General features: G+C 56.4%; 1 protein-coding gene across 2 annotated transcripts in view; it reads left to right on the top strand.

Moving 5' to 3' along the window:
• LOC122368340 (nascent polypeptide-associated complex subunit alpha, muscle-specific form-like) overlaps nt 1–17,654 on the top strand; it is a 60,375-nt gene that overhangs the window by 30,613 nt on the left and 12,108 nt on the right. Inside the window, exon 5 of one of the 2 annotated variants that reach the window (XM_043342182.1) lies at nt 3,177–4,768. In XM_043342182.1, coding sequence (XP_043198117.1) covers nt 3,177–4,768 — 1,592 coding nt within the window. Of the gene's footprint in view, nt 1–3,176; nt 4,769–4,790; nt 7,541–17,654 lie in introns of those variants that run through there. The other variant, XM_043342183.1, reaches the window with a different exon arrangement.

Below are 17,654 nucleotides of genomic sequence, written 5' to 3' on the forward strand. Positions count from 1 at the left end.
GGGTAGCGCTGTACCGCTACCTCATGAACCGGCCATGCCCGCGGAAGCCCGGCGGGTGGGTTATAAAGGGTCCGTTATATGGTGTGGAGAGAAAGGAGTGGCGGGTGGGGAGGAGAGGATGGGATGGCAGGGACGAGGTGGGTGAGAGAAGAAGGGTTGAACTGAGCTAGGTCAGGAAAAGGGAGGGAGAGCGTAGAGGGCTGGCAGGAGGGGTGCATGGCTAAACGAGCATGGCTAAAATAAAACGGAAATGGGCTGGGAGACATAAACAAACGGACTGAGATTGGACGGAAACGGGGTATGGACACGATGACATAATTTAGACGGTCGGAAATTGAAAGCGATATGCAGTGAAAGCAAAATGACCACAGCAGCAGCCGGGACGTCCTGGAACCCCCAATAAACAACCAAGGACAGACGTATCCTCGATTTCAAACAAACCTAGCAGCCAACTGGCAAGCAGCAATGCCGTGGGGCGCAGGGCATCTCCTCTGCATATAACAGCTGGGCGATGCGGACCATTTCGTCGGCGGCAATAACACACCCTCAGAACCTGCACTGCACTTATACACACCACCACGTCACCCCGCCCACGCATCAGCCACGTCACCACATCACGTCAGACGCCGGTGACGTCGCTGATGGGGCGGGTGTCGGCCGTGACAGATCCGTTGCGCAAACGGGAATTGCACGTACGCGAGGATTGAGCGAGTGAGTGCCCGGGTGTGCAACCTTCTGTTGACGTGTGGTGGTAGTGGGGGAGGGGGGGGGGGGGGCGCCCTTCACCCTGGTGGGGATGTTTTGAGCGCGACAGGCTGTGGAGTAACGGCCCGAGGCGTTTTAGGTCGGCTTTAGGACGAGGGCGGACTGTCACGGCGTGGTGCTTAGATCCATTGTCAGCACAGAGCGTGTCCCGCTTTAGCGTCCAAGGGTGGTGTACGGCTTTAATTAGGTGTCAGGACCTCCAGACGGCGATTTCTCAGACCGACGCGAGCCGGACGTCCAAGGTTTGGTGCGAGGAGTCGTGGGATAGTTTCAGCTTACACCGTGGCGGTGCGCCACAGCTTGAAGTGGTGCACCGCTGTTATTGATATGTGCGTGCCGGTGTGTGTCTGTGTGCGCATTGCACACGAGTGTTGCAATCCGTCACGTGGTCGGTATTGTTAACACGTCACTATTCGTCACGGACAACGCGCGTTACGGTGCGTAGCGGTCACGGCGCGAGTGACGGAAGTTGGGCCATCTGACCTAGGTGACCTTACGGAGCAATGACGACAGTGGCAGGTGCGGAGACACCCCATTGTCACGGGCACGGCGGAGGGGTGGCTTTAGGTTGTAAAGAAGTGACGCACCTTGACATGGAGACCCTCACGGAAGGTGATATTACCGGCAAATTAGTTCTTGCTCCGTTTTGGATCCAGGCAGTCTCGTTGGTCAGCTGTAATTTATTTTCATATATCCTTTAAACATGCGCTTTTATGTAAACCGCTCAAAGGATTTACCATCGATTTAAACTTCGATTAAACTACTGGGCACCATCACAATTCGTCGTATGCCATAATGCTCTGTTTTCACAGCAGGTCTGCTGTGCGGGTATTATTGTCCGTCCTGTATCGATGTGGTTTTTCCTCGGCAGCCGACTGCCTTCGGCGATACATTGCTGTTATTGGCCTGCAAATATCCGCCGATCGGGTGATCTGAATACACCGGGCCTGATTATGCAGCGTTATACAGCGCCTTCCGAGAATCTGACGTTGTTGAGCATGACGCTCATGCATTTTATGTAGTGGCCCGGCGGCACTGCTCCGCGCTGCGGGCCCGGTAAATAAATGGCCAGTGCGAGGACCGGTTCTCTGAAGGGACAGGTGTCTGCTGCCGTGGCGCTGGAACCAAGGCCAGCCGCGGCCACTGAACGCCGCAGAAGTAAAAACGGAAAAACGGATACGGCGCCGGCCTCGGGCTCGGTCCGATCAGCGGCTCGCCGTAGGTCCACTGGCACTGCAGTTGGTGTCTTGCTGTTCGGGTCAGTGAGCTAGGTACCTGCCGCAAAATATTATGACACATGAAGACACACCCAGCTTTTACACAGCTAACACTTAATGACGATCAGTGTCACGACATATGCGATCCCTATTAGGCTATTACATTTGCCGATAAGCTCAAACAACACCCAATCTGCTATAAGACCGTATATGAGTTCACTTTCAAGACCCACTCCTAATCTAAGCACCGTGAGAGCAGCGGAACACTTGGGGATATTTCGGGTGAATGGCTGTCAGGAATTCGCTACACTGCAAATCACCGGTCGGTGTAATGCTCACGGCACACGAACTGGGCAGGAACGTGCCACTGTGGAACACTGCCTATCGTACGCGGTCGAGGATTGTCCTGATCGTGACTGGGGGCTATAGCTAACAGCCATACTTGCCATTGAGGCAGAATATTGCACGGACAACGGAGACGGCTTTTTACAGTGAAGGCAGATGGATCTAGGAGATTGTTATCGACAAATTGAGAAGAATGTCCGTGTTGGCAGGTGGTGATAAAATTATTGCGCAGTGAAATTGTCCGGTTGTTTGATAATGGTGATATTTGAAGTAATCTGACAGAATGATTGACCGTTATGTTTCACGTTCGTGCATTGTCCGAACTTGGTGCTTATAGTGGATGACGACCTCCTCCCTTGCAAGCCTTTCAGCAAGATAAGCTTAATCTGAGTTTGGTTAAACAAGTGTTTAACAAAAACACATAATTACAGTAAATTATCGCCTTAGAACATCTGTTTCAGTAGCTGAATGAACTTAGTTGTTGTTTGTTTTGTTGGGTGAGGCCCTTTCGGTCCAATGAGACCATTTCAGAGCCGGGAGGATGATAGGATATAGGGGGAGACATTGGTCTGGGCAGGCACCCTAGTGAGTCGCCGGGGCTGAGCCCGTCCAGAGGACAGGCCACCCAGCCCCAAGGCACTCACTGCACCCGGCTACGGGGTGCGCTCCCTCGGGAGCAGCGGTGCCGCTCCAAGGGAGCAGCCCGCATGAGATGAAGTTGGCTGTCCAGCCCGGAGGGGGTTGCGGCGTGGAGGAGAAGGATTTCAGTATCCTGAGGATAGAAGCACGGAACGGTGAATGAACTTATGTTTTCACAAGAGTTTAACACGATCGTTTTGTCCGTTTCAGAGGAGTGCGAGCCGAAGCCACGAGTACGGCGGGCCTCAGCCGGTGACGAGCTGCTGGAGGCAGACGGACTCGGCCGCGGTGGACTGATGAGCTGGGACCAGCCGCTCACCAAGTCCTGCGTCGGAGCACCGCTGTTCAGCGAACTGCCGCCAGCCCGGCCGCTGGCCGCCACCACCAGCGCCGCCTGGCGTCAGTCTCCCGAACTGCTGTCTCAGATGGCGCCGCTGTCGCACAGTGACTTCCGAGGCCACCACTGGCGCGTGGACAATGAACCAATCAGTGCGGAACTGAGCTGCGCCGGCCCCGGCGGTCGGCGGCACAGCGACCCTGGCACCTTTGGCGGCCGTATCGGTCTGCCGGTGACTCTCGCTGAGCCGTCTGACGGACGGGACGACCGCCCGGTGAACGGCGGCCGGCCCGTGTCACCGCAGGGTCACCGGAGGTCACCGGAGCGGCCGGCTCCCACGCCGCGCTCGGGCCGCAGTGGGAGCGACGCGCCGGCCATCGGTCACGACCCAACGACCGGGGGTCTGGGAGCGGCACGCAACGCTCAATTGGCGGCCAGCACAGCGGAAAGGTGCGCCGTCAGTGCTGAGTGCGCGGCGGTGACATCAACACCCACCGGCGCGCGGGGCGGCACTGAGGCGCCCGGAGCGACAGCGGACGGTCGTGTGCCGACCGCCGCCGACCCCAAGTGGGATCTGGGCAGCTGTGAGGACTTTGAGAACCTGGACCGTCGGATCGAGTCTTTGACGTTCGACTTTGAGGAGGAAGAGCGGACGCTGCAGACTCTGGAGAGCCTGGAGTCGGCTACAGACGTGCAGCGGCGGCGCTACCAGCGGCTCTCCAGCTCCAGGCAGGCGTCCACCGAGGAGCCAAACCAGCTCTGTGAGCCGGTAAGGCGTTTCCATAGCTCCGGTGACCTGACCATGATCGGTGATGACGCCCGCTCCGAGCGGCCGGCCGCGCGACGCAGCGCCACCAAAACGACTCAGATCGACGGCGACTCGAACTCTGCTCGGCAGACGAACATCAGTACTCCAGAGACGACCGTGCCGCGGCCGCACGCGCGTGTGGAGCTCCTGCGTCACTCCAGTGAGAACCTCAGCGAGGACTCTGGGTTCGGTGAGCAGACGGTGGGGGCGCGCAGCTCCTCCGAGGCCAGCTCACCGCCGCCGAGCCTGTCTCTCACCACACCGCGAGAGGAGAGCTCAGGTCAGCCGGAGACGGCGCCCAGCCGGCTCAGCCGGCGATCTCAGTCCACTCCGGACCTGAGTCCGAGCGCCCAGCGCCGCCGCCGCCTGCTCGAGCTCATCGGACGCGACGAGCGGCGTCGGGCGAGGGTGTACCTGGACGCCGCGGCGTCCGACGCCCGGGACGCCGCCGGGCTGGACGCCGCGGCCCAGCCGACGGTCCCCCGGCGGCAGCTCAGCCTGGAGACGGCACCTGTGGCGTCCAAGGAGCGCCCTGTACCGGCGCCGCGCTCGGCTCCGCCCAAACCGGCGGCCGTGTATCAGAACGTGCCGCCCAACGCCTGGCTGGCGGCGCTAGCGGCTGGGGACGGCAAGGAGGCTGCGCGGCGCACCACGCAGGTAAACGGCAGCTCCGGCGCCGGCCGCGGCCCGGACCCGTCCCCAGACCCGGCTCCGGACCCCGGCCCCCCGGCTGACTCAGGTATGTGCAGTGGGCAGCGCGCTGGCGCGGTGGCGGCGCGACCGACGCCGACGACGCGTGGGATTGCACGCGCCACGACCGACACGCCGCTCGACCGTGACGCGGGTGACTGCGGTGACGCGGCTGACGATGGTGTGAGTGACGCGCCAGTGACGTTCCGACGGGCCGTCATCGGCCCAGGGGTGAGCGGACCGGTCGGCGCGGGGGAGAAAGGTGAACTTACCGCCAGTGGCGGCAGATGGCAGGACATGTCCCTCCCTGCCGTGTCCAGAGGTGGTTCCCTGGGTCATGAATCAGTGCGTGACGAAGAACCGCGCGACATCTATCTGACAAATAACGAACCCCAGCCTTTGATTATCCACCGTCGGGCGGCGGGTCGTCCTAAGCCGCTCGACATTGCGACCGCGCAGGAATTCATCCTGTTAGAGGGAGCGGAGGGTGAGCGTTTCGCAACGGATGCTTTCGTGTTCTCACCGGACGGGGCGCGTCACATCCGCAGCGAGGGGCCGGCCGAGGGGGCGGGGGCGGCCGCCGCGGCAGCCGGGGCGGCGGCGGGGGCGGCCGACCGGCCAATCGCGGCGCCGGCGGCGGCAGGCCCGGCGGCGCCTGGAAATAGGCAGTCGCCCAGTCAGTGCGATCTGTCGGTGGCGGCGGACGGGCCGGCCGCGCCGGAACCGACGGGCAGTGTGCTCGACGATAGTGCTCGTGAGCTCGGCTCGTGTGAGGCTACCATGGCTGTGCCGCGGCAGGAGGCACGCTCCTGGGGCCGTCCGGAGCCGGCCGCCCCGCCGGCGCCGGCCGCCGACCTTCCCCGGCTGCACGGCCCCGGACTGGGCTACCCGGACTGGCTGGACACCAGTATGGAGCCGGCTGACACCGGCGAGACGAGCTCTGTGGGCGGCTTCTTCTCGCGTGTGGCCGTGTCCGCCGCGCCGCCGGACGCCGTCCGTCTGCCGGGTCTGATCAGCGGCTCGGATGGCTCTGTTCGCCGGTACGGTCCGCAGAGCGCCGTGGAAGTCCGCATTAACCGACAAGACGGTAAACCTCCGCCCGCCGCTCCCGGCCGCGTTAAAGGTGTCCAGTTCAGCCCGCTCGTCTCTGAGGTCCGCTGGCGTGAGACATACATAGACGAGGAATCAACTGACGGACGTAGTCTGTCTCCTGCTTGGGATGAACGAGACCCATACACGTCACCAGAGGAGCGCAGCGCGCCGCCGCGGCCGCCGCTGCCCGCTCAGCACGCCGATCTGCGGCCGGCGGGCCCCGCCCCCTCCTCAGCGGCGGCCGGACCGCCGCAGCCCCCGCCACGCACAGACAGTCGCCCGGCGTCGGCGCGGCCGGTGGAGACACATCGGCTCCGTGTCTCCTACCCGGTGGACAGCGGAGACGACGCCGGCGTGCGCCGACAGGTGGTCACGTGTGAGCGAGCCGCGGCCGACACGACGCAGCCACGCACCGACGCCGCTGAGATGGAGAGACGGGAGCGACGCACCAACGGCGGTCTGACGACACCGCCGGCAGCGCCCAGAGCAGCAGCAGAGAGGCCCAGGACGATGATGGAGCGACTCGGACTGGGCAGACTGTCGGGGAGTCGGCGGCGGGCGACTGGGGGTCAGGAGAGGGCCAGCCCCGTCTCGCGTCGGTCGCCGTCTCCAGGTGTGAGCAGTGTGGTGGTGAGAGAGACGGAGATTGTCAGTCCTAGGGCTGAGAGGGCGGCAGTGGCGGCGGGGGTGTCTGATGCTACTCGTATGAGTGCGCCCGCAGCCCCCTCGGTGACAGCGAGAGCCGTGTCACCAGCGGAGGCGGCAGCAGTTGCAGCAGCGGCCTCCGTGGGCCGGACATGGGACACCTCCAGACGAGGAGGCTCGACAGAGCCGGTGACAACACTCCAGTCTCCCCTGCAGCGTGCGACCGAGCGGCTGGACCGGCCGGTCACTGTCCCCACTCCTTCGGGAAGTGAAACTATCGGCGCGCCGGAGGAATTCATCTCCAAGCCGCCGCTGCCGCCGCGTGTCACTGCCAGTCAGGTGACACGGGCACGTCTCAGTAGCGCGCGCCACCAATTCCTGAGCACGTCGAGCGCGTCCCCGGCAGCAGGCGGGGCTCAGCCGTGGGGACCGACCTCGCACCCTGTGCCGCCCCCGCCGGTCCCCGACGCAGCCCCGAGCGGCGACACGGCCTCTGACGTGAGAGAGGCGTTCGAGCGATTCAGGCGTCAGGCACAGGAGGACCGTGCGCGGTTAGCGCTCAGTACCCCAGATCTCAGCCTGATCGAGACGACCACCAAACAGCTGGTGCGGCCGCCGTCCCCCGATCCGCGGCCGCGACCGGTGGAGGTCACCACCTTCGGGCACGATGACAGCTACGAGATCGAGTGGGGGGAGTCGACTTCCACTGTGCGGCCGGCGAGAGGGTCGGCACGTCCCTCGCCGGCGGCCAGGGCGTGGCCCAAGGTGCCGGCAGCGCGGACACATGCCGAGGAGAACCTGCCCTGTAAAGAGACGGACCTGGACGCCATCGTTCGCGGTCTGCAGCAGTTCATCGACGAGATCTCACCACCGAGGGAGAAGGCCAAGAGTATGCTGAATCTGGAGGAAGCCGAACAGCTGGGCCGGTCGTCTGCGACGTCCGACTCCCGCGCCAAGTCGATGGAGTTCCTGCTGGATGACGAGAACAAGGCGACAACTCTGGTGAGTTAGAGTGGAGTTGCGCGGCTCACCGGCGGCCTGGGCGCGGTCTTCCTCACCGTACCGGTGCAGACTTTTAGAGGGTAGTATCGCTCGGGCACTGCTCTGGGGATCGGCGCGCTGGGTCGGCGCTCAGCGATGGTAACACCTTCTTTCTCTCTCCGCATGTGTGACTAACTCTGCACGGGGACTGACGGACACTGCTTGTGCTTGGCCTAACACCCGTGATGGCGATTGATGGGATGCGATTTAGCGAAGGAGTGCTGCTGTATTAATTGGATAAATTGGACCGTAACAATGTAATGCTGAATTATCCCTATTGTTCAAATTTGGCCTAACTTCGTTCCAAATTGTGGCAGCTAGAACCTCTCGCACAGCTAGAAGTCTGAATTTATTTCCAAACATCGATATTTGTCTATATTTCTATTTATTTCAATCAAAATTTGTCTCCCAGAGAGTCATCGTGTTTAGTTTATGCATAGGTACGCCTTATATTACGCCACTTACGCAAATTAGTTATACAAAGAAGTAATTTACCAAGTAGCTTTGAAGCTATTATCCTGAAGTCATTCGCTAATTGTTAGTCAAGTGGCCTTGCACGAACTTTCACTTGCACTCTTACATTGCACGAACTTTCGGACAGTGCAGTAGGAGTAAACATAACTAGAAATATCGGTTATCTTCACACTATTGACCATATGCATGTTCATCGCAAGTCTCCGGAACCTCAAAATAAAGCTACATTGGCCAAGTTATTTGCCATTTTTCTTAAAAGGCGCTCACTTCTACGGTATCACAATGCAAAGATGTGAAACTCGATACATGTTGATGTCCTGAGCGAAATAAAAAGCCGAGCTCTTGTATAGCTTAATTCATTGCAGCACTCCTTCGCTAAGCCAATTGACGCTTCGAGTCGCAAGGTGAGTACGGACATTTAAAGCTTAATTGAGGGTAGTATTACTGAGTGTGCCGGCCGGTGTCTTATTCTCTGCCAGTAGTTAGCTTTCTAGCCAGTAGTCCGTCTTTTCACTTACCGTAGCTGGGTTAGTTGCAACTTTTCTTTCACTGAGCTGTATCGTCTGTCTCTCAATCTCTCACATTTCTGTTATCTTTACTTCTGACGCTATCCTGAGTGTTTTCATTTATCGTTATAGGCATTTTTTACCTGTTCGTGAAATCGATTCAGAAATATTTATCCGAATAGTTATGTAGGCATCGCTATTTTTGTCTGATATTTTATGTGCTAACTATACCTATGTTACATAATTCATACTGTTATGTTAATTTATATGGAAATGTTAAATCTGATTTATGTCCTGCTTGGAGAGCTACGTAGATAAATGAACAAAATGTAGACCCACTTCCATTCCTAAAAAGATCAATTTTATCGCTCTCGATAACTTCATAGCTAGTCATTGCGACCGAATTAGAAATGAGCGGTTAAGTCCAGCCTCGCCATCACGCTTCAAGGAACCGAAACATTGTCGGAGCTCGGGCTCTGTGCGCGATAAGAGTCCGATTCTGCCGCTGCTGCTGGGTCGCGTGACGGTCTGCTCTGAGCGAGATCCATCTGAGACATGCCCCTGGCTCCCTGCCACATGTCCGTCGCACTATGCCCGGTGTGGTTGAAAACACCGCTGGCAGCTCAGTATAAACAGTCCATATCGCCGACGACGGAAGGCTGGGGAAGCGGATTGATTTGGCAACGATATCGTAGAATGATTTCGAATCGCGTGCTGTCGGCATTGACTTGCATCACTAGGCATTATGTTTCACATTCAGAAAGAAGGGAATGCCTAATTCGTTATTTGAAATCAAACTTTTTTCAACACTAAGATTATTTATATTAATTGCTTTCAGAAGCAGGAAGAGATGAATGCTTGATCTATCTGAGTTCTCTGAGGATTGGTGGCGATTTTGTCATTAAAATTGCAGGAATGTTATTCACACTGTGATAACGGCCATCTCCCTTCTCTCAGTGTATACGCATTCCATCTCTGAACTGTCATCGTCCGGCCATGGTCGTTATCTCGTGTTGTTTTAGGCTCAGTAGGCGACTTTGATCAGCCGAGTGCTGCAGCTTGGTGATGCTGTCAGTCGAGAGTCGCTGTCGCCCTGCTGGGGGTCCTGTTACTCGTCACTTGTGCTCGGCTGTCTAGGCCCCTAGTCCAATGACAAGTTTTCGGCTCTCGCTTATATCCATTAGCATGCCAACTACGTAGTTTGTGTGTACAATATGTATCCACTGGTGTCCAGCGTTCCCCACCGGTATCCGCTCGGCGCTGTTGTCAGTCGTCCGATGGTGGCTTCCAGTGTCCGGTAATGTTCGCTCTCGTCCAGCGATTTCCGCTGCCGCCCCCCGGTCACCGCTGGTCAGTGCCATGCCGGGGGCGTTTTAAACAAACTCGGCTGACGAGTACCAGACGACTGGCCCGCCGGTCTCGCGAATGGTACGGCGCAGTTCGTGCAGAGTTCAGCCGCCGAGACGACATACATTACATGGCTCTTTGGTCGACGCTCGCCGCCAGTCAGCTGAGTGGAGTGACCCCCGTGACCCCGCGGCCCCACGGCGTGACCCCACGTCCCAGACGATGACCTGGTGACCTGAGAGCGGTGTCACGCGCCGCAGAGGTGCCTGCCGTATATACAGCAGGGACCGTTGGTGGCCAGCGGGAGGCTGTTTTATTTGGCAGTGGTTTGACATTGGTCAGGTCGGTTCAATGGGGTGAAGATGGTTCTCAGACCGAACCTCACCGTCGTTACTTGCGGATATTCACAGAACTGGCTATCGAGTGTGGTTAAATGGACTCTCAGCTGACCATTTCAGAGGATGTGTCCTTCCTCTGCAGAGTCGTTTTATGGCTATTTTCCGCTCGGTTTCCGTTTCTCAACTGTCAGGCCGGTCGTCCAGTCGTCGAGATTTTCGCGGTATCATGTCATAAATCGTCCACTGCACTCTGTACGTGTTTTAAGTGGGGTGTCATCCCGTAACCTATCCCAGGAGGTCGGTCAGAGGGTCGGCACCACTGGGTCACCAAATACGGCCGCCGGCGCCGGCCCGTGACGTCACAGACCGGTGACGTCACGTCACGGCTGGCTGCGGACAGCGGCGCCATCCCCTCCTGTCCTGTCCAGTGGGACAGTGCGACACACCCCTGTGGTGCTCGTACTGACCCGTACGGGCCTGGACTTCTGGCTGGTACGTACTACACAGGCGTTAGACGGGATCCGACTATCACCCATATGTATAAAGATCATCCATTGAGATGCATCAAACATAGACGTTTAAGAAGTGACGTAGATATACATATCTCTTGGGTCGTTCGGGTCATGTGTTTTGTATAATATTACATATGCATAGGTATTGCGCCGGCCTCGAGATTTGTCGCTCCACTCCGCCTATGCAAACTTGTAATGCGCAGAAGGCAGACATTTATCTTACATAAGAACATTCCTTCGTAATATAAAATGCGTCCTAATTAAATGAATAAAAGGTTACACTGATCAACGTGAGGATGAAGTTTTCGTTTGTTATCAGCTCATTCCAACAACCGTGGCAAATCCCTCATCCAACATCCAACATCAGTGGCATGCCCTCCTGTGCCACGCCGCAAGAACAAGTATTATTTATTTTAAAAGTACCTAGACACGGTGCATTGTACCACTGTAGTTGTACCGCGTGCCGTACCATACCGTACCGAAAAGACCGACACTAACCCCATGGGCCTCAGCCGTGCTGAACAATGCGACATTACCAGTCTGTGCAGATGTGGCGGCCTCTCGTTAGCGACTGGTTTATGACCCGTCACGAGGGCCCAGTCGAACTGAATGCGTGACCGTCCAACAGAAAGCCGAGAGTGCTTATTGAATCACTATGGCCGGCCATGAAATATGGGCTCAGAGGTGTGCAAAAATCGGCGGACGCTGGGCATCAAGGCAGGTGCACGGACTTCTAAAACGTGATAGGCCTGTTTTGAATGAAGGTGATTTTCGGACGGAAATCAGTGCATTATTGTTCGTGATGTTGAAAATCTGACGAGAGGATAATCTTTTATTCTTAAATATGCTTTGTGAGTTAATTACTCATGTCATAGGCGACTGTTCTGGACTAAATAGCGACTGCACATTAAATGCTTTCTTACTGTTTGCCTCACTCGGCCCGAGGTTCGACCAGTTTCTTCCTCCCACCAGGAAAATTAATTCATTCCCCATCAATTACCTATATTATCTGGCCATCAAGTCTTATCAAATCGGTTTCCCTGCGAGGAAATGTATTTGTTTCTGTCTTATCTTTGACACCGTTGGTCCGGTACTAAACACATCCAATCAGTTTCCTGTGTGTATTGCTGCTCACATTTTCCTTTAGTTACCTCACCTCTAAGTGGCGCTCTGTCTGTCGGCTCTGTGGGTCGATTCATGGCGCGTCAGTTCAGCCCCCGCCGGGCCGCCCCCGCGTTCTCAGCCGGCCGCCCGTATGCCTCTGTTTACCGTAGCGCTGATAGTGGACCGTCTGTCGCTGAGAGAGCTAACCGCGCCCCCACCGCGCCGCTGCTGGCTCGTGCCCTCCTCGACGGTTGTGACGCATCTGCGGCCATGACTGGCGCGCCGGCTGTGGGTATCGCCACCACAATAGCGGCGGCGGGGGCGGCGGCGGCGGCGGCGGCGGGGGCGGGGGCGGCTCCGATACCGCCCCGTTCGACGATATCCCGTCGCACGCAGACGCGGTCAGTTCCGCTCAGTTTCGACACGAGCTCAGTTGGCCGCAGGCAGTGAGAGAGCACGGCTGAGCTCGGTCCGAGCACGGCCGACCTCGCTCGGAGCACGGCGGAGCTCGGTTAGAGCACGCCCCGACAGCGACAGGGCGCGGCAAAAACAGTGCTAGGACACGTTCGCAGGGTGCGGCTGGTGAGCGGTGAGGGCGCTGCATAGAAACGCATACCGATTGGAGTCGGATCAAGACGTTACAACAGAAGCTCGAATACAGAGCTCTGTGTACTGTACGCCGCAAATTGTCTGGATAATTACTGAGAAAACAACCACGAGAACACACGGGACGAAAACCGCACGACACGAGGACGACCCGGGGCTGGTGACTTTCGAACCCCGCCTGATTTGGAGCGGCGTGAGAGCATTGCAGCGGGTCGGTGCAGTCTCACGTCACTGTGACGTCCACAGGCTGCCAGCGGCGCGCACGTCATGAGACCGATGACGGCTGCGGCGGCGTCGGCAGCTGACGGCAGCCTTTGAGGCCGACGACAGATCGCCGGGAGTTCCACTGAGACGGCCGCCGCTCCGGGTCGTGGCAGGAGAGAGAGACGACGGCAGACCGGCGCTAGTCTGGGCTCGGAGCACGCGCCGGCAGGACGGTTGGTGGAGTTGGTGAGACGGAGATCTGCGATAGGCTCGTCTGCACCCGTCTTTACCCGTTTCTTCACCCGTCAGTGTGTCGGTCTCCGCCCGTCTCCGGCGGTCTTCTGTTGCCTTCAGACGCCAGGAAGTCTGCGGTGAGCTGCGCTATCCTGCGCGCTCCCTTTGTGGGTGAATCTCACAGTCCGTCGCCGTTTCCGTCTCTGACGGAACCGTGTTGTAACGTTTCGCACAGAAGCGTCGTCTCACATCCTGACCGGGGTCGTCAAGAGACTGGACGCGGAGTGATGTCCAAGCCGGTGAGAGAGTGCGATGTGGTCCCATGTGACGATACGATATCCGAGGACTCCGTTTGGTCTGATCGCACTCGAACTGCAGAGAGGGAGCAGCGATGTGAGCTGGCTGATGCCGACTCGCCTCCGACTCTCTCCGGGTCACAGAAGGTGAGTTTTGAACGGCTTGTTTGGAGCCGGCTGTTTTGCAATGTCGGTTTTATGATCCTGACTTTAGCGGTGGTATTTTATGAGCGTCCAATGTGTATGCATGCGACCTTTGGACGTTGTTGAGCTTGCTAAGTGCTTTGTGAGTGCTGAATAACAGATACTGCCACTGGGAGTATCGCAACTCACTCTCGCTAGACGAGACTCCGTTGCGTGACGAAGCATTGATGTCTTCGTGCTAAAGGTCAAAAGGTTATCTGCCTCTTACGCAGACTTCGTCACAGGAAATGACTCATTCTTGAATTTTAGCCCTTGGAGCATTAGGTACAGAGTTCGATCAATGCTGGTTGAACCATCGGGTCCAACAGTTGAATTCACGAATTGAATCAATGGCTCGGGCGGAGAGGCGTTCGACTTTACATTGTCATCGGTCGGTTGGAGCATAACTCAATTCTTCGAATGTCTGAACGTCCATCGATTTTATGAAGGCCACTTGGATTGCATGCCGTACCCTTCACCGACCAGAATGATTGCTACGAATCACTCTGACGCAGTACTCCCACCCCATGCGGCGCCGGGTACTCTGCGGGTGCAGTGGCACGCCCTGCTGGGTGCAGGGTTGAGGGTGCTGGTATGGTATGCCGCCCGCGGTGGAGCCGGGTGGGACCTGAACGCCCCCGCAGGCTGGAGCGAGGGGGATCACATTCTGTCACATATGTGACATATGGTAACGGCTTTCATACGTGTGACGGATAATGTCGCGCTGATGACGCCATTGGGTGTATGTAGAATGATGATATCAACTGTCGTATCCGCCTATCCCGGGAAGGACAGAACAGTGGAATTCAGCCTTGTTTCCGTTTTCATTCGTTTCGTTTCGTTTTGTTGGGTTAGGCCCTTTCGGTCCAATGAGACCATTTCAGAGCCGGGAGGATGATAGGATATAGGGGGAGACATTGGTCTGGGCAGGCACCCTAGTGAGTCGCCGGGGCTGAGCCCGTCCAGAGGACAGGCCACCCAGCCCCAAGGCACTCACTGCACCCGGCTACGGGGTGCGCTCCCTCGGGAGCAGCGGTGCCGCTCCAAGGGAGCAGCCCGCATGAGATAAAGTTGCCTGCCCAGCCCGGAGGGGGGTGCGGCGTGGAGGAGAAGGATTTCAGTATCCTGAGGATAGAAGCACGGAACGGTGCGTTTTCATTCTTCATAAATTCCACTGCGGTTTTATCGAGGTTCCACCATGTTTCGAGTGAGGTTCTGTCGAGGTTCTATCGTGGTGCCCGTGTGGTTCCGACGTACTCCGGCGGCTGCGGTCATCGCGGAAGCGGGCGTCATTTTGAGGCTGTGTCGGCAGAAAGAGAGAGAGAGGGGGAGAGAGAGAGAGAGAGAGCGCCGGGTGGCTCCACCCTCTCTACCCGCTCCCCGTGGAGCTCATTTCCTCTCCCGTAGGACGTTGAACCGGAGTGAAGGACCGTGTCCGGCGAGGACTGGCCTTTCAGCCCAGGGGAGGCCTTTGTGAATGGGTGTAATTACTGAGGGGTGGAGGCCGAGGGTGTCTGACGTTTGGTCCGAACAGGTGCAAGGGGTGGGGGACCGACCGGATGTCTTGGAGTAACCGCTATTTTTCATTTAGTGCACCGCTTAACTTCCGGCTACTTTTGCGAATGTAAAGCCCAGACAATGAATGCTAGGAACAGGTAGGCATGGCTAAACTTTGAAGCTATGACTGAAAGAGTTGACACCTTTTTGACAGACGACGGCGTTTCCGCGAAACTTGTTCTTCTCAATGTCCACAACCAACTAGTCATAACTTGTCAATATCTGTCAGATCTGACATGCCGCTACGTCAGTCCAACGTGACAGGTCAATTTAACCCACATCGCCCCTATATTACTGGCCACCTGACCTGGAGGCTTCTTCACTTTGGCATTTTAATTTGATGAGGAACTTGAGATCTCGATGGAAAACTGAAAATCTCACGTCATTTGGCTGTCGGTGGAGGCAGAGTGCCGTGGATGTCTCCCCGCTCGCACTTCTCTCCTCTCCCCTGCCTGTTTCTCCCTATCTTTCTCTCTCTCTCTTTCTCTCTCTCTCTCTCTCTCTCTCTCTCTCTCTCTCTCTCTCTCTCTCTCTCTCTCTTCCCCCTCTCGCTTCTCTCCCCTCCCTGTGCGTGGCCTGCGTCTCATCACCCCGCACCAGCCGACCCGTGGCAGTCCCATCCGTTATACCGAGCCCGTGCCACTCCTTCAGAGGGGCGAGGGAGACGCAGGGAGACACCCCTCAGCGCCACCTGCGCTGCCGAGTGACGAGTGGGGCTCGGGGCAGCCGCAGCCGCTCTGCTCGAGTCGGAGTCTTGGCGTTTTGAAAGAGTGGTGTATCATTGGATCCTCCGGTAGCTTTATATTTACCCCCGTAGTCCTTAGTTGCAAATTTTCTTTATTATTTCACTGAAGCACATTCTTTTCCCCGTCCATAAAAGTGGTTTTGCTCTTGTATCCGTTCCGTAACTGAGGACTCTTCCATCGGCCAGTCTCTGTCGGCTGATAGGTTTGGGTGCACCGTTCGGATATAGTTACATCTGCCTCTTCTAGGTACTCCCCCGCCGGCCACCCCGTCGGCCACCCCTCCCCTTCATAGCACCCTCCCTCTCCTCTCAGGTGTCCCATTAAATCCCAGCCGGGCTCCGGTGTCCACTTAGACCAGGCATATCTGCGTCTGATGCTGTGTCTCCTTCTCGATGCTGTCCGGCAGGTCTCTAATGATTCGCCGATGCACCGGCGCATTCTGTGCTCGGTGAACTGTCATACCGGCAGCTTTAATGATCTTCCATTGCACAACCTCTTGCCGAACTTGGCGAACTTGGGTGCAGCTCTAGCATTTATTTATTTATTTATTTATTGAACATATCAAACATATCCTCTATAAAGAGGCTATTACATGTTTTCGTCATACAAGTATAGAACACCGGAGACGACTAAATTGAGAATGCTGGCATGGTTGTCATGCACACTTCACACACACAAACACACAAACACAACACCATGTCACATGTTACACAACACAGCATGTTAGCCGCAAAAGCCCCAGGATTTAAAAATTTACAGATTGGTTTAAAAGCTACGCCGAGAAAGCAAACCTTCTTTAACACGCGCACTGCAGGGGGGGGGGGTTGTTTTCAACCCCCCCCCCCTGTGGTTTTTCGCAAATCGCGAGAAAACGGCGGCGCGCCGCCAAATTTTGCATACCTGTTCTCCCAACTTTTGCACACCTTGAGTAAAAATTTTGACCCCAGGTGACCTATGGTCAGGTCACCAGGTCAGGTCAAGTGACCCTACCTCGAAACGTAAATTTCGAAGTTTGCAATCCCACCAAGCCTACAGTTGTTGAGATATGATCGTGAAACCCACAGGAAATAGTAAAGTCATCACGAGCTACAACTTGTATATCTCGGAATTTTTATATCGATGACCTAAGGTCAGGTCATTTTTGCGACCGGCCCATTATAAGTCAATGGGAGAAATTTCAACTTACTCTGAATGCCATCCTATGACTTCAATACGCTCAGGATCATAGTATTACAGGTCCCTGTTGGTGATTTCACCGAAACATATCACTTATGACCTTTGGAAGGTGATCTCCAGGTCATCTTAGGTCACCTGAGGTCACCAGCGGTTTTTCTTCAATAACTTGAGATTGAATAGAGATAGAGACTCCGTTCGACGTTTGTCGTGTTTTTCTCGTCAATGCGGATCGAATGATATGCAACATGACCTATTTCGGTCAGGTCATGACCTTGACCTGAGGTCAAATTTTCAACTTGACCTTTCGAGGTCATCGATGCGCCTTGACGAGCCAAGAACGATGGCGTTCGAATCGATCCTCTGTCTTGTGTGCAAGGCAAGTTATTCAAGAAAAACTACCGCGAAATTCCTGTTGTGAAAATCGTAACATTTTGTCTTCGGTGACCTCTGGTGATCTTGTTTTTGACCTGACCCAAAAATGATCTTAGTATTTCTTGTAGATCTCATCTCAACCTATCCAACGCCGTTTACCGCTTGTCGCTACGTTGCGCCGTTTTCGAGATCTCAGGGGGGGTTGTTTTCACCCCCCCCCCCTGCAGTTCGTGTTCGGCTCAGACCCGCTGCAGTGCGCGTGTTAAAAGAAAAGCTCAGTGCAGTGCTATATCCATTAGCCGCTAAAGGGAAGCATATATTAATTGACATTTATTTTGCATGCATCTGCGAAAAGGCGTGAATGTCGGAATGAGAAGTTATTTTTGGCAGTCCCAGACTCAAGGGCTCCGCCACGGTTTT

Source organism: Amphibalanus amphitrite, unplaced genomic scaffold (genome assembly GCF_019059575.1).
Source record: "Amphibalanus amphitrite isolate SeventyFive unplaced genomic scaffold, NRLGWU_Aamphi_draft 000940F_arrow, whole genome shotgun sequence".
Taxonomy (NCBI): domain Eukaryota; kingdom Metazoa; phylum Arthropoda; class Thecostraca; order Balanomorpha; family Balanidae; genus Amphibalanus; species Amphibalanus amphitrite.